The sequence below is a fragment of the Actinia tenebrosa genome, unplaced genomic scaffold (genome assembly GCF_029948245.1).
Source record: "Actinia tenebrosa isolate PJP-AT-01 unplaced genomic scaffold, QUT_ActTen_1.0 PGA_scaffold12__29_contigs__length_12842862, whole genome shotgun sequence".
Classification (NCBI taxonomy): Eukaryota; Metazoa; Cnidaria; class Anthozoa; order Actiniaria; family Actiniidae; genus Actinia; species Actinia tenebrosa.
This window is the reverse complement of record NW_028292572.1, coordinates 9,691,183-9,712,850: the sequence shown is the minus strand read 5'-3', so window position 1 is coordinate 9,712,850 and position 21,668 is coordinate 9,691,183. Positions and strand designations below refer to the sequence as shown.

The 21,668-nt window shown below is 37.4% G+C and overlaps 3 protein-coding genes across 3 annotated transcripts; 1 reads left to right on the top strand and 2 right to left on the bottom strand.

Moving 5' to 3' along the window:
• Window positions 1–1,439: 1,439 nt before the first annotated feature.
• On the top strand, window positions 1,440–8,346 carry LOC116298643 (polycomb group RING finger protein 5-B). The gene is made up of 9 exons (XM_031707165.2): window positions 1,440–1,575; window positions 3,191–3,302; window positions 4,229–4,331; window positions 4,598–4,653; window positions 4,821–4,901; window positions 5,254–5,368; window positions 6,336–6,462; window positions 6,662–6,742; window positions 7,316–8,346. Exons 1-9 carry the CDS (start codon window positions 1,561–1,563, stop codon window positions 7,364–7,366), a joined length of 741 nt encoding a protein of 246 aa, XP_031563025.1. The 5' UTR covers window positions 1,440–1,560; the 3' UTR covers window positions 7,367–8,346.
• On the bottom strand, window positions 8,298–12,501 carry LOC116298644 (uncharacterized). Its single transcript, XM_031707166.2, has 3 exons — window positions 10,898–12,501; window positions 10,441–10,700; window positions 8,298–9,154 (listed from the first exon to the last, which is right to left on the bottom strand). Exons 2-3 carry the CDS (start codon window positions 10,685–10,687, stop codon window positions 8,868–8,870), a joined length of 534 nt encoding a protein of 177 aa, XP_031563026.1. The 5' UTR covers window positions 10,688–10,700; window positions 10,898–12,501; the 3' UTR covers window positions 8,298–8,867.
• A 72-nt stretch (window positions 12,502–12,573) lies between these two features.
• LOC116298640 (BLOC-3 complex member HPS1) lies at window positions 12,574–21,662 on the bottom strand. Its single transcript, XM_031707162.2, has 11 exons — window positions 21,548–21,662; window positions 20,996–21,359; window positions 19,833–20,063; window positions 19,298–19,449; window positions 18,601–19,009; window positions 17,913–18,104; window positions 17,049–17,219; window positions 15,437–15,741; window positions 14,953–15,137; window positions 14,164–14,323; window positions 12,574–13,658 (listed from the first exon to the last, which is right to left on the bottom strand). Exons 2-11 carry the CDS (start codon window positions 21,251–21,253, stop codon window positions 13,478–13,480), a joined length of 2,244 nt encoding a protein of 747 aa, XP_031563022.1. The 5' UTR covers window positions 21,254–21,359; window positions 21,548–21,662; the 3' UTR covers window positions 12,574–13,477.
• Between the last annotated feature and the right edge of the window lie 6 nt (window positions 21,663–21,668).

Below are 21,668 nucleotides of genomic sequence, written 5' to 3'. Positions count from 1 at the left end.
ATGATCAATGGACAAAAAACTAAATACTTCTAGATACATTTGTCGCGATAGGTTTCGAAGCCTCATTCTAGCACATTAATTGGTCGAACATCAGAGCAACGTATCAGGAAAGGATCACACGATTTATCTTTAGACTTGACCTAAGATTAGGGTTCTCTATCTGTTAAATCATTATCTTAAATTAATTGAACCCTTCATCTTCAGCCACTTATATATACTTTCATTTTGACTTCCGCTAGGGTGGATGACGTGGCGGCTTGGGGGATTTTGTTTACCACGGTATTGGACACATGCAAAAATAACTGAAGTGAATGCGAAATCCATAGAACAGACAGTTTAGAACCTGCTTGAGTTACATATATTTGCAGTAACGAAATTAGATTATTTCCCTCGAACGTAGCTGCAGAAAGAAATGACAATAAAGAGAATGGCGTGTGGTTTGACTGGGAAAGGGGAAGAAGTGCGCTCTCAGCACAAAACTCATTCTAAAATTTGAGAAATGACAATGGAAACCGAAACGAAAGTCCCGCTGAATCGAGAAGGGAAAAGGTCATGTTTGAGTCACGGGTTTTTGTAGATTCAGCTGACAACATTTATTCTACAGTACCAGCTCTTGGGTTAAAGTATTTTCCTTTTAAATATTACTTACCCAAAAAAACTCACATAAAATTCTAGCGTTTTGCAAGGTTGCCAATTACAGCCGTTCGTTCCCATCCATTTAGACATCTAGGCCGGATGAGTTGCCCCTGCCTTAATGTTAAAGTTGTTAGCAGCAAGATACGTCGCGCGCGTGACAAGCCAATGGACAAAAAGTGAAGGCAAAAACACCTTGAAGAGATGACTACCTCGAAAATAAATCATTAAGAAAAGTCCCCAACGTAACACTATATTCAGTAAATTCTAGCGTTTTGACTCTCAAACTGTTTTAATTCTGGAAATGATTCAAAGGGCCTATTTGTAAAGTATGATTATACAAGACCATTAGTGGCAAGATAATTGATAATGCAGCCTAGAGTCACTCTCGACTCGATTGCTGCAGGTTTTTTCTGTGGTCCTCTTAGAATTTGAATATAATATCTATGCCGAAGCCTAGTCACTCTTGATTGCGGCAAGGCGTCGTTTCTGTTAACTTTAAAATCAATTTGAAATCTTCGTTAGTTTCAAGCCTTAAAAAAAGCAAAATCTTCTCAATCTGGAAATGGTTACTCTATGGTGCCGCAGGCTTTGATTCTGGTTCCCTTAAAAATCAATACGATATCTATATTAGTTTTAAAAGGCCTTTATGATGGCAAAATGCTGAGCCAGAAAGCCTTGAAAGGTTTGGAATGACGGAGTACAATTTATTTGGAAGACTAGGAAATATTACAATATTACAATTTTGGTTCCAGAACAAAAGAATCCCAGGCTCTCTCGGTTACATTAGATCCTAGTCTCCCTCGTTCAATGTAGTGATCTGATTATCAACCTTGTGTGGTTTTTCCATAAGGACATGGATTTCTATTAAAAAACTTAACAATTTTAAACCTTTTGAACCCCAAGACTGGACATCTTGCTCATAAAATGGCAATTCTACAGGTAATGTATGTTTTCGCCCGAAAATATTCAAGAAATTCAGTATAATTGTTTGATGCGTAAAGAGAACAATAACAAACGCTTGTCTCGACTAAAACTGAACGAATTTTTCTCCGTTTATTAAGATACCGAAAACTTTTCTGATCGTCACGATTTTAGTTCTGCTAATTTGGAAGTTATGCCTTGTAGATAAGTTTTGATTCTTGGATGCCACAAGTTTTTTTTCTTAATACTTTGTTTGACAAAAATCTTATCGATGTGGACTGTTGACACGATGTCATTTACTTGTATGTTTACATCTCTCACGAGTAAAACCTTTAAAGAAAGGTTAAGTTCGAGTATACTTTATTAAATATAGACGAATTTACTCTAGTTTAATAACAGGTGATTAGAAAGCGGATTTTTAATAACTGTTAGATAGCCATGTTCTTTTATCGTTTGTTGCTTTCGCTTCTTTTCGTTTTAGCATCTGTGTTGACAAAGACAATACAAATAGGCTTATTATAGTTTGCTTCGAAAGTCTGTTTACATTAAAGCCTCCTGCTATAAAATACCTTAAATATTGCTCTTTCTAAACGACTGAAACTTTTGAATTAACGAAGCCATTTGTAGGCAAGTAGCTTTTAATTTTGTTGACTTATTTATTTCAAAGTTGTCAAGTGAAAAAATGTAAAATGGCTGTATTTTTGTAACTTGATATCGGAGCACAACATGGATTTGCAGTACTTTAGAGGTTTTGAGATAAAACTCAAGGATTAGTGAAGTAGCTGTTGCTTTTTGAGTGCTGTTGAAGGCAGGAATAAATTAGATTTACAAAGATATGATTTTAAAAGTATTTCTTTCAGCATAATTTTAAATACCACTGATATAATTTATTACTATAAATACACTGTTGAAAAATGAGATTTAATATTCTCGTGGGAGTTTTATTTTTCTAACGAAATTTCCATCAAATTTTTTCTTTAAATATCCTACTCAAATGCAGTGCACAAGGTACAATGTATGATGTATCAAATTGCTTTTCTGTTAGAAGCCCCCTCCAATGATGAAAGGAAGTGTGATAACCCAAATAAAGCTACTCTGGATGTTAAAGTTTCATTTTCATTAGGTCATAGTTAAGAAAAGTATCTTAATCAAGTAAAAATCAGCAGTTTATATGTGTCAATTGATTCTGAAAAAAACTCAATCAACTTGCAGCTGCTGTTGTTGTTATAGAAACGACAAGTTAAAATCTCATTTTTTAAATGTAACATTTATATGTTATGCAGTAAATTTTATGACTATGGTCAAAAATTTAGTGACCACACTTGGTAAATTGTCAAGTGGTTGTTAAGTAAAGTTTAATAGGCATATAAAATCATGCAAAAAGAATTCTGAAGTGTGACAACTGGCTGCTAAATGTAGGTTGACAGGTTGATAGGTAACACTTAATAAAGGTACTGTATCAGTAGTTTTTACTAAAAATCAAAATGAAGCTTTTTATTTTATATAAAATTGCCATTTCTATTTCTTTGAACAAATGGCAGCTTACGCTTTATTTATTTTGACCTTTTTAAAAAATATTGTTTGTATTAGTAGAACCTAATTAACTCTGTTTCAATTTTTGTTTTTACTTAAGTCTAATAGACAGAGAAAACTATATGCTGGTGACCTCAACCCCCTGTTAACCTGTGGGTTATGTAGAGGGTACATGATAAAGCCAACATGTATCACAGAGTGTCTGCATACGTGTAAGTATCATGTTGTTTATAGACAGTGCTATGACACCTTGAAACCACCTCTGGGCTGATCTAACTCAGCGCACCGCTAAATCACAGATCAAACCCTGAAACCACCTCTGGGCTGATCTAACTCAGTGCACCGCTAACTCACAGATCAAACCCTGAAACAACCTCTGGGCTGATCTAAGTCAGGGCATGGCTAACTCACAGATCAAACCCTGAAACAATCTCTGGGCTGATCTAAGTCAGCGCATGGCTAACTCACAGATCAAACCCTGAAACAACCTCTGGGCTGATCTAAGTCAGCGCACCGCTAACTCACAGATCAAACCCTGAAACAACCTCTGGGCTGATCTAAGTCAGGGCATGGCTAACTCAAAGATCAAACCCTGAAACAACCTCTGGGCTGATCTAAGTCAGGGCATGGCTAACTCACAGATCAAACCCTGAAACAACCTCTGGGCTGATCTAAGTCAGGGCATGGCTAACTCATAGATTGAACCCTGAACCCAACCTCTGGGTTGATTTAAGGCATGGCATGGCAAACTCACAGAGCAAACCCTGAAACAACCTTTGTATGGTTTAAGTCAGGTCATGGCTTACTCACCGAATGAATTGAAATTTAGGATGTTAAGGTTGCAGAGGAAAGGAAACCACTGAATCAAAAAAAAAAACCTTTTAAGACTGAGTCCAACAAAAATGCAAAACTCTACTTATGTTGAGTCTAGGAATCAAACCCAGTTACATAGCCTTGAATAAAATTGCAAATACATAGTTAAATTATGAGAATTTTTGATAGGAAATCTTGATAATATGTAAATGATACAAAATTTTGTTTTTTAAATGCATTAAAAAGTTAACGGGCAGCAAATCACCTTGTTTTGATTTTTTAACAATCAAAGACATTAATTTTGTTTTGTGTTTTATTTTTTTAGTTTGTAGGAGTTGCATTGTAAAGCACTTATGTCAAAAAGAGATAAATGAGTGTCCAACATGTGATATTGTTATTCATGAGACCAACCCCTTGGAAATGCTAAGGTATATATATATATATACCAGTTTGTTATCAACCACAAAGTTGGCCTGAGGAAGCTTTTAGCTTCTGTCTGTTGTTTATTTTCAAATATATCACTCCATATCCTCTTCCCCTACGATGAAGGTTGCTCCACAGTCTTTATCCTATTTCACAACATCAATTTCAAATGTTTCAAATTAGACAACTTATCATGTAAGTATTGTCAGCATTGTTCTCACACTTGGTGCTGTGAATACATCTGATTCCATGTTACATATTTTGTTATCAGGGCTGACCAGATGCTTGAAGATGTAATATATAAATTGATTCCAGGATTGCAACAAGGTAGTATAATTATAATGGTGTATATTCGACTTATGTAGGATTAGCAGAATATTCTCTGTTATAGCAATTCTGTGTGCCATGATTTTTCATATTATGAAAACCTAATTTATTAACATCTTTAGCTTATACTGTATCTATTTTTAATTCATTCCTTTTCGTGTTTACAGATGAAGAACGTCGGGAGCAAGAGTTTAACAAAAAAGTGAAGAAACGAAAGGAAGAATCATCAAATTGTGAAAGAATGCAAAGTATGTCATTTATTTAATTTGACATTTGGTTGTCATCCTTTTTCTTAAATTGAAATTTAATTTTTAAAAAAAGGAAGTTTACAGGCACTCAATACAATACAAAACAATATTTTTTATTTGGCACTTTATGCCAAATAAAAAAAGTATATAAAATGTACATAGATAAGTGATATGATGATCCAATTAAATCAAATAAACTAACCTTCATTCATAAGTTTCTCTCCCTTTCCCCCCTCTCTCTTTTGCCACCCCATCCCACCCCCCCCCCCCCCCCCCTAAAGAGGCAGGAAACAGATAGGAAACTAAAATCACCTACCATTGAGAACCATTTTTGTTTTTTTGCTTCAACCAGATGATACCCAAGTAAGAACATCATTTGCTGGAGACACAAGATACCAACCAAGATTAAACTATAACAATTATCATCGTGATGAGCCACAAATCTGTGTTTCTCTTGAATGCTGTGGGTATGTATTGTTTGTCCATAGTTAGAAGATATTTGTTGACTTTATTGGGGAAATTTTCAATACAGCTTAAAAATTGTTTCTGCGTTAAATATTCATGTATTCCAGTGAAGGTCCTTAGAATTTCAAAGTGTGTTTAGGACATATGGTTGAAGTTGTGCATAGACCATTTTCTCAAGGTTGCGTGCGCATCCAAATTTAAGGGACTTGACGGGCCACGATACCAGAACATGAATATTACCATAATTTGCTATAAAATTTTTTTGATAAGAATTCATAAGATCAATTATTCTCCTCTTTAACTAAAAAACTGTCTTCTCAATTTTAATGGATTTGCGCTTTTCAGTTTTGTGGCTCATCAAGCTGGATGCACACGCATCCTTGAGAAAACGGTCTATTCTTTACTTTACTGTTGTTATTTGTGAACATTTGATGCTGAAATGATTATTGAGTCTGTAATCAAGTAACAAACGAGTGGTTTTTATAAATTTGGAGGGCAAAACAATGGAATACTTCTGACCATTATATGATTTAATTTTAATCAAGATTACAAAAAACAACCTACCCCTCCCCCCTTTGAATAAGAAAGCCATAAACACCACCCCACCCCATAGAATGAAGGTCATTCGCTTTCATCTTATTCATGTTTAGTGTGAAAGGCACCAACCCTTGCACATTGACTAACAGCGTTCGAACACAGCACGGTAACAGTACAACACCTCCGCAGAGCAATTTTTTCACACTCATACCAAATATTCTATAATGTTTTTTATAAAATAACTGTTATAAAACTCGCGTTCTGATTGTTTTGGAGTGCGTGCTTTATGAGAGCACACAGCACGCGCACGCGTTTTCTATTTCATCGGTATGATTGTGACCTTGTCGTGCCCCAGCATTTATATTGGCTGAGCCGTGATTTCAGGCACTGTGACTGGTTAAATAGTGAGCCTTTCAATATTAACTCCCACAGTGATTCAAATTCCGACGTCCCCGTAAAACAACTTGCAAGACGTTACATCTGCTGTTCGTCGCAGATGACAATAGCACATGTTAAGAAGTACCTCAAGTTAAAACTGAACCTCAAGGCAGCTGAACAGGTAAGTGGCACAGGAAAATGAACAGGAAAAACCTGTCATAGCTTGATTTCATTGACGTCATCACCGGTGTCGCCATCCTTTGGAATCTTACCATCTGAATGGCAAGTTTTCAAAAGGATTATTTTCGATTATTTTGCTCGATAGACGATGTTTTCCTTTCATTTTAGCCAGATATTGATATCATGTTTTTGGGTTTCAGGTTGAGGTACTGTGTAATGGAGAAATCATGGGAAAGGACCACACACTCGAATTTATTTATATGACAAGATGGAGAGTAAGAGTAAGTATCTGTCAGGGATGAAACCACATTATCGTTCTTAGAGTCTGTGATCTGTTGAAACACGAAACAAAATAAATTTGCTGCTAATAGCTATTGAATTACTTATAATGGTACAATAGGGTAATGGTAAGCAATGCGATCCGGTGAAGTGTGGGGCCTACAGTACACCGTTAACTTACCGACAATCTACCGTGGACACTTTTTTATCGATATTCTAAGGACATCCTGCCGACAACCTGCCGACACCCTACCGACATTCTTCTGAAATCTTCTGATACTACGAGACTAACGACACCAAACCGACATCCTACCGACAGCCTAGACAAACGTACCCTCGCCTTACAGACAAACAACACTCAACAGGCACCAAATGCGAGGTTGCATTCTTTACTATTACGTTATAATAAAAAGCGAAATAACAGCACTTTGCGGGCAACGGAAACTTAAAATAAAAGAAGGCACTAGAAACGACAACAAAAGCAGCAGCGACGATATCAACAATGGGACATAATTGTTTTATCCCAATGAACTTGACCCTGTCTAAATTTAGGAATGGTATTTTTTATGCTACAGGAAGGATCGCTGATGAGCCTGCAGTACAGACCGCGGACCGATTTCCTGTAGAGAAGAAAATATATAAACAAATAGCCTTCAAGGCACACAATTTTTATTGTCTATATAAATTGAAAGACGTTCGTATCGATAAATGAAAAGAGAGTATTGATAATGATAATGATAAGGAACGTGTTTTTAGAAATACAGAGTCGAAATCAATTGCCTTGTGGGGACTGACTAATGCGATGAATTTACCTTTTCGGCGCTAGCCGTCGCAGGGTATAAATCGTTTTAAATTGTGTTACGGTCACCAAAAAGCTCGGACATTGTTCTCGAATTTCCTTACAAATGTACTGACTCTAAATGAACTATTTACTTGGTTAATATTTAGTTAGTTCTCTAAAAACAAGTAAATGATCATTTTTCTAGCTTGATTGAAGCTTTTCTTACTGCTGTTGAGAGAGCTAACTAAAGAAATCTACCTAAATTTTCTTTTTAAACTCAGTGAATTTGTATGGAAATCCGAGAACGATGTCCGAACTTCTTGGTGACCGTAACACAATCCAAGCTAACGCCGAAAAGATGAATTACAGGGAACTCCTAGAAAGGTGTCAAACCTTTCCAAACACTGCGCAACAACTTGTTACTGAAAAATTTACGCAAAAAAAAAGTCCTATGAAGGATAGGTGTTCTCGAACACTTAGATTTTGCGAACTTAGCGGATATCTAGCTTTACACAATCTTACGATTTTACTATTAATAATAGATAGACCACGTGACCTGGTTGTTGCATGATTCATTATTTTTTTGAGTAACATTTCGTACTTTGATTGGCGTTTTTATTGCTCTCGATACGTTTTGTGAAAGTCACGTGACGTCATCTAGCCGCCATCTTGGATGGATGCCTTTAATTTATTCTTACTTTTAATAAAAGTCTAGTCTTTCCTTGATTGTCCTAAAATTTATCGTATTAAAATTGCCCAGTCTCTAGACGCATAAGAACTGTATAACATTTTATTGACAAATAAATATTACCATGACTTGAATAATTTGTTCCACTCAGGTTTAACAGTCTCATGATTATTGTACATAATTACAAAGCTGCTGAAACTCTTCACTTCGCTTTTTCTAAGTTTAAAGAAATTCTGGTGGCGATGGCGAAGCTTTTTCATCTCGTATCTAAACTTTGCTCCACAATGCTTTACAGCACGAGGTCGTCACCAGTCTTCCTTTTAAGTTGAAAAAGGCGAAATATGGATTGTTCTTCTGTACTATGTTACATATGTAAGAAAAAAGGGAATAATGCTCAAGGGAATGAAATAAAATGAAAGAAAGATTACACCAAACCACCTAGTTTGTAATTCAGTTAAGATCGCGAATTTGCAAATGAACCCCTTCCTGCCGCTTCAAGAAATGTTTTTTTTTTGTATTCGTCTCGTGACATTTTCATTGTTTTTGATATTTAATGCAAAAGCTTCATGACCATCTTTTTCGATATTATTCTTGTATAAGCGTCAATCTTTCATTTAGTCTACTAGTTTCAAGATTTAAAGGAACATGTACAGAAGCATCACTTGGAATCCATAGGAAGGCGTAGTTTGGCTCTTTCTCGTTTGTATTTCATCCTTCTGTTCTGAAACCAAACTTTGACCTGTCTTTCACTCAGATGAAGTTCGTTAGCTAGTTTCATTCGTTTCAGACCAACTACATACATGTCAACACGAAACTCGTCCTCCAGCCGCTCTAACTGCGCAGGCGTGAAAGAAGTACGGCTGCGCTTGGGCCTGGGACTAGGTATACGACGATGCAATTGGACGGATTCGGATTGAGGCTCATTGGGTAACGTCATGTCCTCAACTATGAAAAAGAGAAAGAAGGTTAGTATAGTTTTTGATACATTTATGAAAACCAGCGATAAAATTAGAGTCAAACTTAACCAAACGTCAGTTTTATCGAACCCTTAAAAACAACCTCTGCTGGGCTGATTTAATCAGGGCAGGGCCAATCTTGCACCCAGAGCCTGCGTTTCTTCTGGTCTGCGGCGAAGCATGAAGGCTCTGGCATAATCCATTTTCTGAGACCAAGATTTCTAGGACTCCCGGTATAAGAGCGCATGCGTTAAGACTTGCAAAAATGAATAAAAAATGTTCCCGATTTCTAATTTGTATTTGTATCGGAAGGAATCACAGAACTCTGTTTGAAAGCATGACTTTCATTAATTATATTTCACTTCCGTAAAATTGCGCATGCGCCAAAAAATGGATTATGCCAGAGCCCTCGTTCTTCGCCGCAGGCCAGAAGAAACGCAGGCTGTGAGTACGAGGTTGGGCAGGGCTAACTCACAGGTTAAACCCTGAAACAACCTCTGCTGGGCTGATCTAAGTCAGGGCAGGGCTAACTCACAGATTGATTTAGAATTTTCTCGGATGGAGTAAAAAGCGGAGAAAGTCTCTCCAATCAAAGGAGAGACAGCCAGTTTCAAACAAGCAAAACCGTACCTTCACCAAATGGAGAATTGAAAGGGAAGGCAACTTTTTCATTTTGATGTATAATTGACCCCGGGCACGCGACGCTAATGTAATACGCGAATATTATAGTATTCTGTTTGTAAAGGCGTTTTATTTTCTTATTTGTAGAGCTGTAATGATACTAGACCCGTGCTGTGTCCATTATTACTTTTCTTCCAAGGGGTTCATGAATCATTCACGCTATGGTTAATGAAGAGCAAATGATGATGACTCTTATTGTCGCCATAATTCTTATTCACGAAAGCTTTACAATAAAAAATAAAACAAAATCAATAAATGACAAGAAAGACGAAATCCTATATGATTGAATTATTGCAAAATTTAAATGTATATTCTGTTTAGAAGATTAAATTTGGTCAGATTTGGCAAGCCTATTTAGTGCGAAAATGTGGGCTTGAGAAACCTGGTTAATGATAAGTAGTACACTGCAGGCAATGTTTTATGAGACAGTATTAGATTTTAAGTATCTCTGACAGGAAAACTACTAAGTTAAAAAAGGATATGCTTTGGAAATGAGTTATAAAGAAACGTTATCGATTTCAAGGTTGCCTAGTAAGTTAGAAGTGAGACCGAAAAAAGGTTTTTACAGTATTCTGGTGAAATGTCAGTACTCACCTTGCTCTTGGTTAGTCGAAACGTCCAACAGTTCATCATTCCCGGTCGCACCTTTAATACCTCTTTTGTCTGAATCTCCTATTTGCGTTGAAAAAACCTGGGTGCTGTAAACAAGCCTTTGTAAACCGACTAACGAGTCTCGTCGAGTCGTTGTTTCTACGGACACAAGAGGAGGAGGAGAACGACGAGGCGAACGAGCGGACTTTCCTTCCTCCTTGCACGATACTCCGTTATGCAAGCCTTCCATGTAGAAAACACTGCTGTTTTGGTGAAAGGTTGTTAAATAATTTGTAAAATAAAATGAATTTCTTAAATAGAATCTACTATTTGACTAGAATATTCTTGGCTAAGTCACTGGCAATCAAGTCTGTTACGTTCTTAAACATGTGTACGATAGATCTCACTAAATGGTGTGATCAACTTTCAGCAATAAAAATTAAAACAGTTCACAACAAACCTTCAAGAACACGAATGGCCAAGAAAATACTTCTTTATACTTTCAAGTCCTCGAATTCTAGAGTTCTGCAAGACTTTTCAGATGTGAAGCAGCTAAACAGGGGAAGTGAAGTTTTTCACGTTGTGCGTTGGAATGTCGCAGGATATATAGTCGGTGAAGCCTTATTATTGCTGTTGGCTGTACTTATTAGAAGTCATAGCCCGCCTTGTACTTAATCATTGGCAAATGACATATTTAATTTTCGCATCTATCTTAATTGTTATGTCTTGGATTGATTAAGGTTAGCAGTGTCATTATGTCAGTGTCTCTTTATTGTACTTAAAATCTAACTCAAATACTTCGAGTGAGGAAAAACAATTTGTACCTTGACAAGTCATGCAACTTTTTGAACGCCGTTTGGGCGCTGTTAATTTAGATTAAAGCAGTAAATAACGTGAAATTAAAACAGTGTAATATTGTTTTTTAGGTATAATCAAGAATCAGGTGATATTCATGTATCCTTTTCTCAATACAATTCATATAAATGCCAACACTTATCGACAGAATTTGCTCAATTCTTCGATAGCCTGATCCAATGTTTCTTACGTCTTCAATCAATCTTATCATCAAATTATATTCTTTGTCTAAAAGAATGTATCTTAAAAGTCAGCAAACGCTTCAGAGAAAGTGCTTTACTTCTCATAAATACTTAATACCGGGAGAACTCTTTACTTTATAATCCATTTTGCCATCATTTGAAGGCGGCAGCTGGAACGAGGTCGGTGAACATTAGCCAATCAGAGACGAGGAAGAAATCAGTAAATCCAGGTGTCTGTATGGTCTGGCCGACGCGTGGTCATTGAACTGAGCCTTCTAATGTACATCACCATCATAGCTAACAAAGCAATAAACTCCTTAAAAGCATCTTAAACTTGTGGAATAAGAAAATAAATACCGCTGAAGATGTACCGACAAGATTTTTCGATTCGACGAAGATGGAGCTGATTACTCATGATAGCTTGGCGTATAAACGAGGTCGATATTAACCAGATCTTGCCTCAACAGGAACGCAACCCCTGCTCAGTTCTAATGACTTTGTGCAAGATTTGGCTAATTATCCCTGCTGCTTCTCCTAATTCATTTAGCGACGAGATTTTCTACTGGTTTTAGACTGATTATTTCTGACCATTCTCAACCGTCATTGAAAATGGCGTGCATGGCTCATCAAAACACTCTATAATTATATAATTATCTACGAAAAAGTCGCTTAATATTACCTAATAAACGATACAATTTAATTTCTACCATTTAGCATTCTATAGAAAACTCTTCAACGAAATTTAGTAAAATGAAAAATTTTAAACTCACATCATAAAAAAAAGTTTGTAATATTCAGTTCTATGCCGTTCAAAACTAGAAATTCTTTTGATGACTTGATACTGAAAATAAATTATAGCTGTCGACTGTAAAAGAACTGAATTCGTCTAAGTATTCGGTCAATTGATATAGCAATAAAAAATTGTTTGAAATTATTTCCTCAACTTGTAGTTCCTTGTAGACTCGATAACAAACAATTTTAGCTAATTTTTGTTTTCCGAGAAAAAACGACAACCTTGTAATCTTGTAATGTACAAACTGTATCTAAAATAATAACAAGATGCGGACTAGAAGACTGAAGTAGATAGTTAAAATATATGTACAATGTAAATAATTTTTTAATCCAATCACTGAACTTCAAACCCTTAATCTTGGGAGAAATAGGGTTATCTAGTAGCGATTTGAAACAACTATGTTGTTCATTCTATAGAGGCGTTGCACCATCACGTGAAGGCAGCCATGTTAGATAGAAGGAACATTACAATCATTTTACATGAGAAAGAATTCAATTCTCGAGAACAAAGGAATTTTATTGTTCTGTCATCAAACCACAGGCAGCCCAAGCTGTGTTGTGGGCTTGGGCACGTGATGGTGCAAAACCTCTATTAAATATTCAATACATTTTTCTCGAGTTCGCAACGTATTCGCAACCGCAAGTTTTCGAAAGAGATTTCAGGGCTCTTTCATTGGGTAAATTAAAGTACGACTTATGGAATCGGCAGTCTATGAGTAAATGTAATGCGATGAAAATTATTTTATGTCAATCACGCAAGGCGGTATAATGCGCAGTCTCGCGAGCTAGAACCTCATGGCTAAAGCACTAGACTATAGTTACGAAGAAAACTGAAAAACCCGTAACAAAATCCTCCATGTACAGGAGAGAACCAACAAGCAACTGTACTCACATATAAGAAAAACTGGTCTGGGAATCGAAACCACTGACCATGTGAGAGCTACGCATTAGCAGCGTACATTATCAAAGCTTACGAAATACGTAGCAACTCTAGATTCATGCCTTCTCTTGAAGGGAACGTCATTGAAGCCATTTTCAAGAGACGTCGCTGTCCAAGGTTTTCTGCATTTCCACGACATTTTCCATTCTGCTCCTCGCCAAAACATATTTACAGAAATATATAATTGTTCCTCATTAAAGTGTTTTACCTTAGCTCCTCTTCGTATTTACAAAATGTTCATTGACTTCAGTCAGTCCTAAGTGTACATTCTTCATTGTATCAGACTGATCGGGTAGTGCGCTCCAAGGGATGTTTCGAATAAAGCCGTTTCTAGTTTGCGAATGTGTCTTGCAGCAAGTCGTATAGGTACTAGACCAACATGCATACACAACAGTTCGTAACATCTGATGGAACCTTCTTGAGCAGCGGGAAAACACTGACGAATGAGATTCCTCAAAAGGAAAGGCAGAAAGAAAAGCCTCGTATTTCAATGTATACAAATAAAGGTTGGTGATTATCACCTTCATGTATCATTATTGTCATCATCGACATCATTATCATTATCATCATCATCGTCGTCGTCCTCGTTGGTCGTGTGACATGGCATCAACACCATACCAGGGACAGCAGAGCATATTGAAAAGTGGGGGGGGGGGGGGGGGGCTGGCATTTGAAAATTAAGCATATTGAAAAAAGAAAAAAAAAGTATTTGACTTATTTGGCGCAAAAAGAGGGGTGCTGCAGCCCCCCACCCCCCGGCTCCGCGATCCCTGCATACAATGATCATTATTACCAAGTATCATACCAATATTACGTCGGCTTATAGCTCATTTGACACGCACAGGTCAAGCTAAATTCCTCCACGTGTTCGACTTATTAACTACAAAACGCCTTGACAAGGGTATAGCATTGGAACTGTCTCACGAGTAATTTCCTCGCAAATACGTTTACGCTTACCTGAAGAAGCTCCCGTCCCCTGACAATATCCCTGGTGGTGATGACCCAGAAAAGACTGGTAACGAGTTCTGTATAATTGCAGGGTTCCCGGATGAGTCTTCAAACCAAAGACAGTATGTGAATAGGAAGTCTCCGTCCCGAAAAGCGACGAATGTGTTTCCTGACATGTAATAAAGCAAAGAACAAGTGTCTATAATTTGAAGAAGTTTAGAACACCTTACTTCAATCGCTTGATTCGATGAAGAAAAATTGTTACCATATGTTATTGAAATCATTCATCATTTTCACCAACTGCATTATCGTCAACGGCGTCGTCAAAGAAACCATCAACATCGTTATCATTACCACCACCACCATCGTTACCATCACTGAGGCATTGTTATAGGGGCAGCGGAAGATGAAAATCTTTGGGGGGGCACTGAAATATTATATTGACGCTATGTGATAGTGATCGCTGTTTTGTTTGATTGCAGACGCATGCGCAGTAAAACTATGACCGAGAACCAATATTGTGGGGGGGGGGGGGGGGGGGCAGGCCATCAACATCATCATCAACATCGCTATATATCATCATCACAATCACCGTCATCACCACTGTCATTGTCATCGTCATCATACCCCTAACACTTACGGCCATCATTGGCACCACACCCATCATAATTTGTTGCAAGTGACCACAGGTCGTTCTAATGACAAAAATGAGTGTCGATAGCACATCGTAATCAACGTGATCACCATCATCATCAACATCACCTCGATCATTACCGTCTGCTTCCCCCCTTTACAAACCTTGCAATAGAAACACGTGCACGAGGTTCCACGCGTCCCAGATCTTCTGCTTGAGCACGTGACACGGATCACGTGTGTTCTGTACCATTTCAGAGGACGATGTGTTCAGTGAAGGTGCAGTCAGCTGGTTGCCCGAACGATCAATGTAAATGAAGTGAACAAGCCCTGGATAGTCTTCAAGGTAAGTGGGAACAGTCAAGGGAAATAACAAATTACTCTGACCTGTTTACTTTATGGACGACATTTCCCCTACCCCACCACCACTAGTGAGGATTTCTCCAACCCCACCCTACCCCCGTTAGGGAGGATTTCCCCAATCTCACTTTACCCCATATTAGGCAGGATTTCTTCCCTCTGTAAAAATCAACTTCAAAATTTTAATTCAAGTTCTCGGGGTTCTCGTCAAATGGGATGTAAAACATGTCTGGTTCTTCGTTCATCCTCAGAATGGTAAATTAATCTAAATTGTCATATGAAAGGATATGCAGTCATAGTTACGTTTCTCTCTCCTTTGACCAGCAGATAATCTTCATAGTCATTCAATTTGTCTTTAATATTCTCCTGAATGTCACGAACGGCGTCCAGGAAGCCCTGGTTGACATCATTGTTGGGCCCACTCAAATACAGCACGCTAAACAAAGACTTTAGGCTCCTGATCATGTCGTTTACTGCCGCATCAAGACCTGGAGGGAGCTCGTGTGATTTACTTGTTAGGTAACCTGAGATACCGGATCGTTTAACCATTTCCCAGCTGTCGCGTACTCGGCGGACTCTTCCATCGATCGCATTCTGAATAGATAGAATTATCACCATCATCGTGTATCGTCATCATCACAATTATCATCACCACCATCATTCTCATCACCATTAACACCATCATCATCATCGTTGATTGTCATAACCACCACCACCATCATAATCATTATCATACCATCATCCTCATCTTCATCACTACCATCATCATCATCATCATGACCATTAATTTCATCATTATCAGCATCATCATCGTCGATTGTCATAACCAGCACCACCATCATCATGATACCATCCTCATTACCATCATCATCATCTTCATCACTACTATCACCATCATCACCATCATCACCATCATCATAATCATCCTCATCACCATTAACACTATCATTATCAGCATCATCATCGTCGATTATCATAACCACCACCATCATCATCATTATGATACCATCCTCATTACCATCATCATCATCTTCATCACTACTATCACCATCATCACCATCATCATAATCATCCTCATCACCATTAACACTATCATTATCAGCATCATCATCGTCGATTGTCATAACCAGCACCACCATCATCATTATGATACCATCCTCATTACCATCATCATCATCTTCATCACTACTATCACCATCATCACCATCATCATAATCATCCTCATCACCATTAACACTATCATTATCAGCATCATCATCGTCGATTATCATAACCACCACCATCATCATCATTATGATACCATCCTCATTACCATCATCATCATCTTCATCACTACTATCACCATCATCACCATCATCATAATCATCCTCATCACCATTAACACTATCATTATCAGCATCATCATCGTCGATTGTCATAACCAGCACCACCATCATCATTATGATACCATCCTCATTACCATCATCATCATCTTCATCACTACTATCACCATCATCACCATCATCACCATCATCATAATCATCCTCATCACCATTAACACTATCATTATCAGCATCATCATCGTCGATTGTCATAACTACCACCACCATCATCATTATGATACCATCCTCATTACCATCATCATCATCTTCATCACTACTATCACCATCATCACCATCATCATAATCATCCTCATCACCATTAACACTATCATTATCAGCATCATCATCGCCGATTGTCATAACCAGCACCATCATCATCATTATGATACCATCCTCATTACCATCATCATCATCTTCATCACTACTATCATCATCATCACCATCATCATAATCATCCTCATCACCATTAACACTATCATTATCAGCAGCATCATCATCGATTGTTATAACCACCACCATCATCATTAAAAATGTTCTTACCCCCATTGAACATTTAAGGATTTCACCAATCTTTTTCATGGGTGCTTCAATCTTCTCCATCGTCGCACTGGCTTGCTGGGCAGTGTGTTTTCTTTCACTGGCATCAGACTCCAGTCTAGTGACAATATTAAGCACTTGGTAGATTGGAATAGCAAAGGCACTATGTTTGACCTGAAAAGAAGAGACAATGTAAACAATGCAGGGATGAAGTCAAAACATTAGGACACCTGCATTATAGCGTCATTAACTACAACTACAAAATCCCTTGCACACTTTTTGTTCAGTTAATTTGCTCAAATGTCGTACATTTTTTATGTGGCAGCACAAATTTGAATAAGAAAGGAAATTTGCAAAGCATTTTGGTACTGGTAGTAAGATGAGGTCCCACAGAGGGGAGGGTTGGGGTTATCTGGTTCACACCACCTCTGGAAGTGAAATCCTTCTCAATCCAAAACTACACTGTAAAAATTAAAATCCTAGAAATTATTTGTTTGTATGAAGCTAAACAACATATTTGATTAGCATTGGAAATCACACAATCTGGAGTACAATTCGGAATTTATAGGTACGAGTGATGTTTTGAAAGTTATCAAAATTGGACGAGCCTTTAGGTGAGACCAATTTGGAACTTTCAAAACATCAAGAGTATCTGTGAATTCCGAATCGTACAAGAAAAATGTGCGATTTTTTGTTTTTATCTTTATCCAATCAGAATCGAGTAGTTTTGTTGAGTGTATTATAATAGGAAATATTCACTACAGACACCCAGTATTGAGCATTTCAACAGGTCTTTCTAACAGGGTAGCAGGGTATTCACCAATACCCACCACCAAAATTGGGTGTGTCCCTACTTTGGACCAATACCTCATTAACAAGGACCAATACTGTGCCTTTAGCAACATGGATAAGGTGTAGAACATGCGGTATGTATGGGCAGCGCGGAGTGTTCAAACACACGGGCTGTCTGAAGTACTCATTCTTCTGCTTGGCCTCTTCTGTTGGAAATGCCTCTTCAGTGGTTACATTTTCGTTGTTTTTCTTCTTGTCTAGATAATTCTAAACACAATTATGGCTTTAGTATACCTAGAGTACTATCCTGCACAAGGGAGGATACATAACCTTTTGTTTATGGCTGGTGAACCTTTCTGTATGTCCCTGAATGAGGGGTACCTAGGGGAGGGGTACCAAACCTTGTGCTCAATGCTGGCTGCCATCCTATTAAAATCCCTTTCCATCCTATGTTTTTGTTAAGGGTGTACTCCTAAGGGACCCTATTTCTATTTACAGCTTTCAAGAAATAACTATTGCAAAGTTTTATACCCAATATGACATGAACGGCACAAAACCTTACCCAGTGGCATACCCCAGGTATTCAACACTATGAACAATTTCTCCTATTATTAAAGCACCTAAGACCAACATAGCTTATATCAAAGGAACAATAGATCTGTATCTAAAACAAATCAAAGCCCCCCCTCCCCCCAGCCAAAAAAAATCAGAAAAGTTAAACTTACAAATTTTCATTTAAAAATGACATTTCTGATTGAGCTACCTGTGGTGCGATGTCATCCAGGGTATCACTTCTTGGAGAAAAGAAAGCATCATTTTTTTGCTGAGACATGTCGTCCGACGATGGAGTAGAGGAAGGAGAGTAGAATTTTTCCTCAACAGAAGAGTTCATGCTCACTCCATCTCCGTTTGCAGTGTCGTTGATAGCAATAGGCTGAGATACAGGTGGATGGTACCCACTACCAGATGGGAGGTCATTGTCATCATTTGTGTCATCATCAAGTAGTCTTTGATACACTGATGGATCTCCTTTGGATACAACATTATTGAAAAGTGGAGGAGGTGGTCTAGTACTAGATTGAGGGACTGCTTCGCTCTGGTAGGGGAACACATTTTGTACTATTGATGTTATCATGAGGATGTCAGCTGCTTGCAGTTCTATAGAGTTACGACTGAAAAGTAAGAAAATATGACCATGGTTATGCCTCGGGGAAGAAGAAGAATAAAGAAAAATGAAAAATACAAGTGAAAAAAATAGATAAAAACTGGAGAGAAAATGAAAGAAAGTAAGAAAGAAAGAAAGAAAGAAAGAAAGAAAGGATGGATGGAAGGAAGGATGGAAGGAAGGAAGGAAGGATGGAAGGAAGGAAGGATGGAAGGAAGGAAGGATGGAAGGAAGGAAGGAAGGAAGGAAGGAAGGAAGGAAGGAAGAAGATAATGTAAGAAAAATTGCAACTCACCTTGAATAAAGTGCAAACAGTTTTGTATTGACTAGAAGTAATGCATGTACAGCATTCTGGTCACTTTTGTTCTTCACTGTTGACAAAGCAGTATTGAGTAGATTCATGGCCATCTCACTGAGTGTTTGATTGACATTGATTCTCTCCACAGCCTGGACAACACAAAGATTTTAGACACTATTCAAAAAGAATCATTTCTGTCTGAAAACCATGTCAGTGTAAATATGACATAGTTTAAGGTACAAGTATAGTTTATTAAGTAACATGTCTCTCACTGGTACAATAGCATCATTTGTTCTGAAAAATTAAGATGGCCCAGTCTGACTTGCAATGCTAAAAATGCAATGGCTGCTCAATGCCTGGACATACAAGTGAGGAGTCAAGAGGAGCAGCCTAGAATGTATCTGCCTGGACAAGTACCAAACTTGACTGCACTTTGATTGTCTGTGCTTTTTAGACCTATATGTTAATTTTTTCAAAGCTTTACCAATAATTTATCAATAAGATATGCAATAACTTAACAAAGAAAGTTTACCTCAACAAGAAAACTCTGCTGCTGAGAGTACAATGACTGCCAAGCATCAATCAGTTCACCAAGCCTTTTCCAATTTGCTTTCCGTTTGGATGGTAATTCAGGTTTGAGTAAATCTAGAGATGCACCATAATGCATTACAGCCATTCTGTGCACAACTGTTAACTTCCTTCTCAAGAAATCCTCTGATTCATCGCCACTACCATTGACTGCCAAAAATATCATATTGTTAAACTGAAAAAAAAGTTTTAAATAAGTTTAGAACTTTTAAGTTCTGCTTTTCTAGAGATAACTAGCTAAAAACTAGTGTGAGCTGTACGTGTCGGTCTTGCTAATGAAACAGTAATGATAAAAGGGTAAATCTTACACCATGAAAAGATGAAATAAACTTTACTGATGTTTCGGACACTAGTTCTTCATCGGAGTAGTGTCCGAAACTAGCATCTGAAACGTCAGTAAAGTTTTTTTTATCTTTTCAAGGTTTAAAATTTTACTCTTTTATCATCTGTTTTTCTAGAGTGGTTGGGGAAAGCTAGCAGATAATCCAGTAAAAACCCACCATGTTGTGTACATGATAGGTCAAGAAGATGGGCCAAGTATAACTGTGATGTTAACCAAAACCTTTAATTTATCAAACTTTGAAACAGTCTTGGTTGAGATTGTGCAGCCCCCTCAGTCCCCTTTAATACTGAAACATGCAGCTCCTTAAAACTGATCACATATAAATTTCTTCCGATGCAACACACTTAGTGTATAGTTGCCCTTTATTTACTCAGCAGCAAGAGTTTGATCTTCTCTTTTTATGATTTATCCCTAAAATCATGGCAATCTAGGATTTGACTTGGGACAACTTTCAGATTCGTGGTGATAGTATGTAGCGCTTGATGGTGTTTATACAAACAGCATTGGGATGTTGGGATGTTTGTCAATCATTATCACAATAGCTCTTGTCGCCAAGTTGCTTTGTTTCATCAGTGAATCAATCTCTGGTTGGCATAGTAATGACAATAGCTTACATCCCAGCAACAATTGCTATTATTCATATTTTGGGTCGTATTTCCAGATAGGAAAGGCTGAAGATGTGCATGCAGTCACCCAATGAATTACCTACCCTAGCTATATCTACACCCTGTAATATAATACTTATATTTTCCAATATATATTACCTGTTTGAATACAAATAAGGTCCCATCTTTGCAAGTTATAGAAGAATAAGGACTACCATGTTCATTCATGTAAGTCAGTGAAGCAATCATTGGTGAAAAGAACTGTGCCATTGCACCATAGTCTAATTTTGATACATCTTGATTAGGGTTAATGAACCCTGCTTCCTTTAAAACCTTGTTTATGTGCTCAGCAAACTCACTGTCTTCCCAGACAAATAAGATGTCTGGCATTGAGTTGATGATTAATATTGCTCTCATCTTTACAAATTCACTTTTGAGACATTGAATTATATAAAAAATATTCTATATTTTGATAGCTTTTCTCAAGTAATCATTTTCGAAGTTGTTACTTAAATCATCAGACCTGAAAGGAAAATTAAATAAACTTTCATTATTTATTATACTATGTATAATTTGAAACTAAAACATCAAATGCTCCCCCTGGAGCTAGGCAAGACTAGCTTGTCAGGCATTAAATTTTGAATGCTTCAAATTTATCCAAAACTTGGATGAAAAAACTTGGAACATCTTTTTTGCATTCAGTATACCAACCTCTTGATAAAAGCAATTCCAACTTCAGACGAAAGGAATTATTTGAAGTACTAAAATATAAACCAAGACACATTATTTACACTCAATCATCTGTGGATTGCTGTGGCAAAAGAACGTGTGA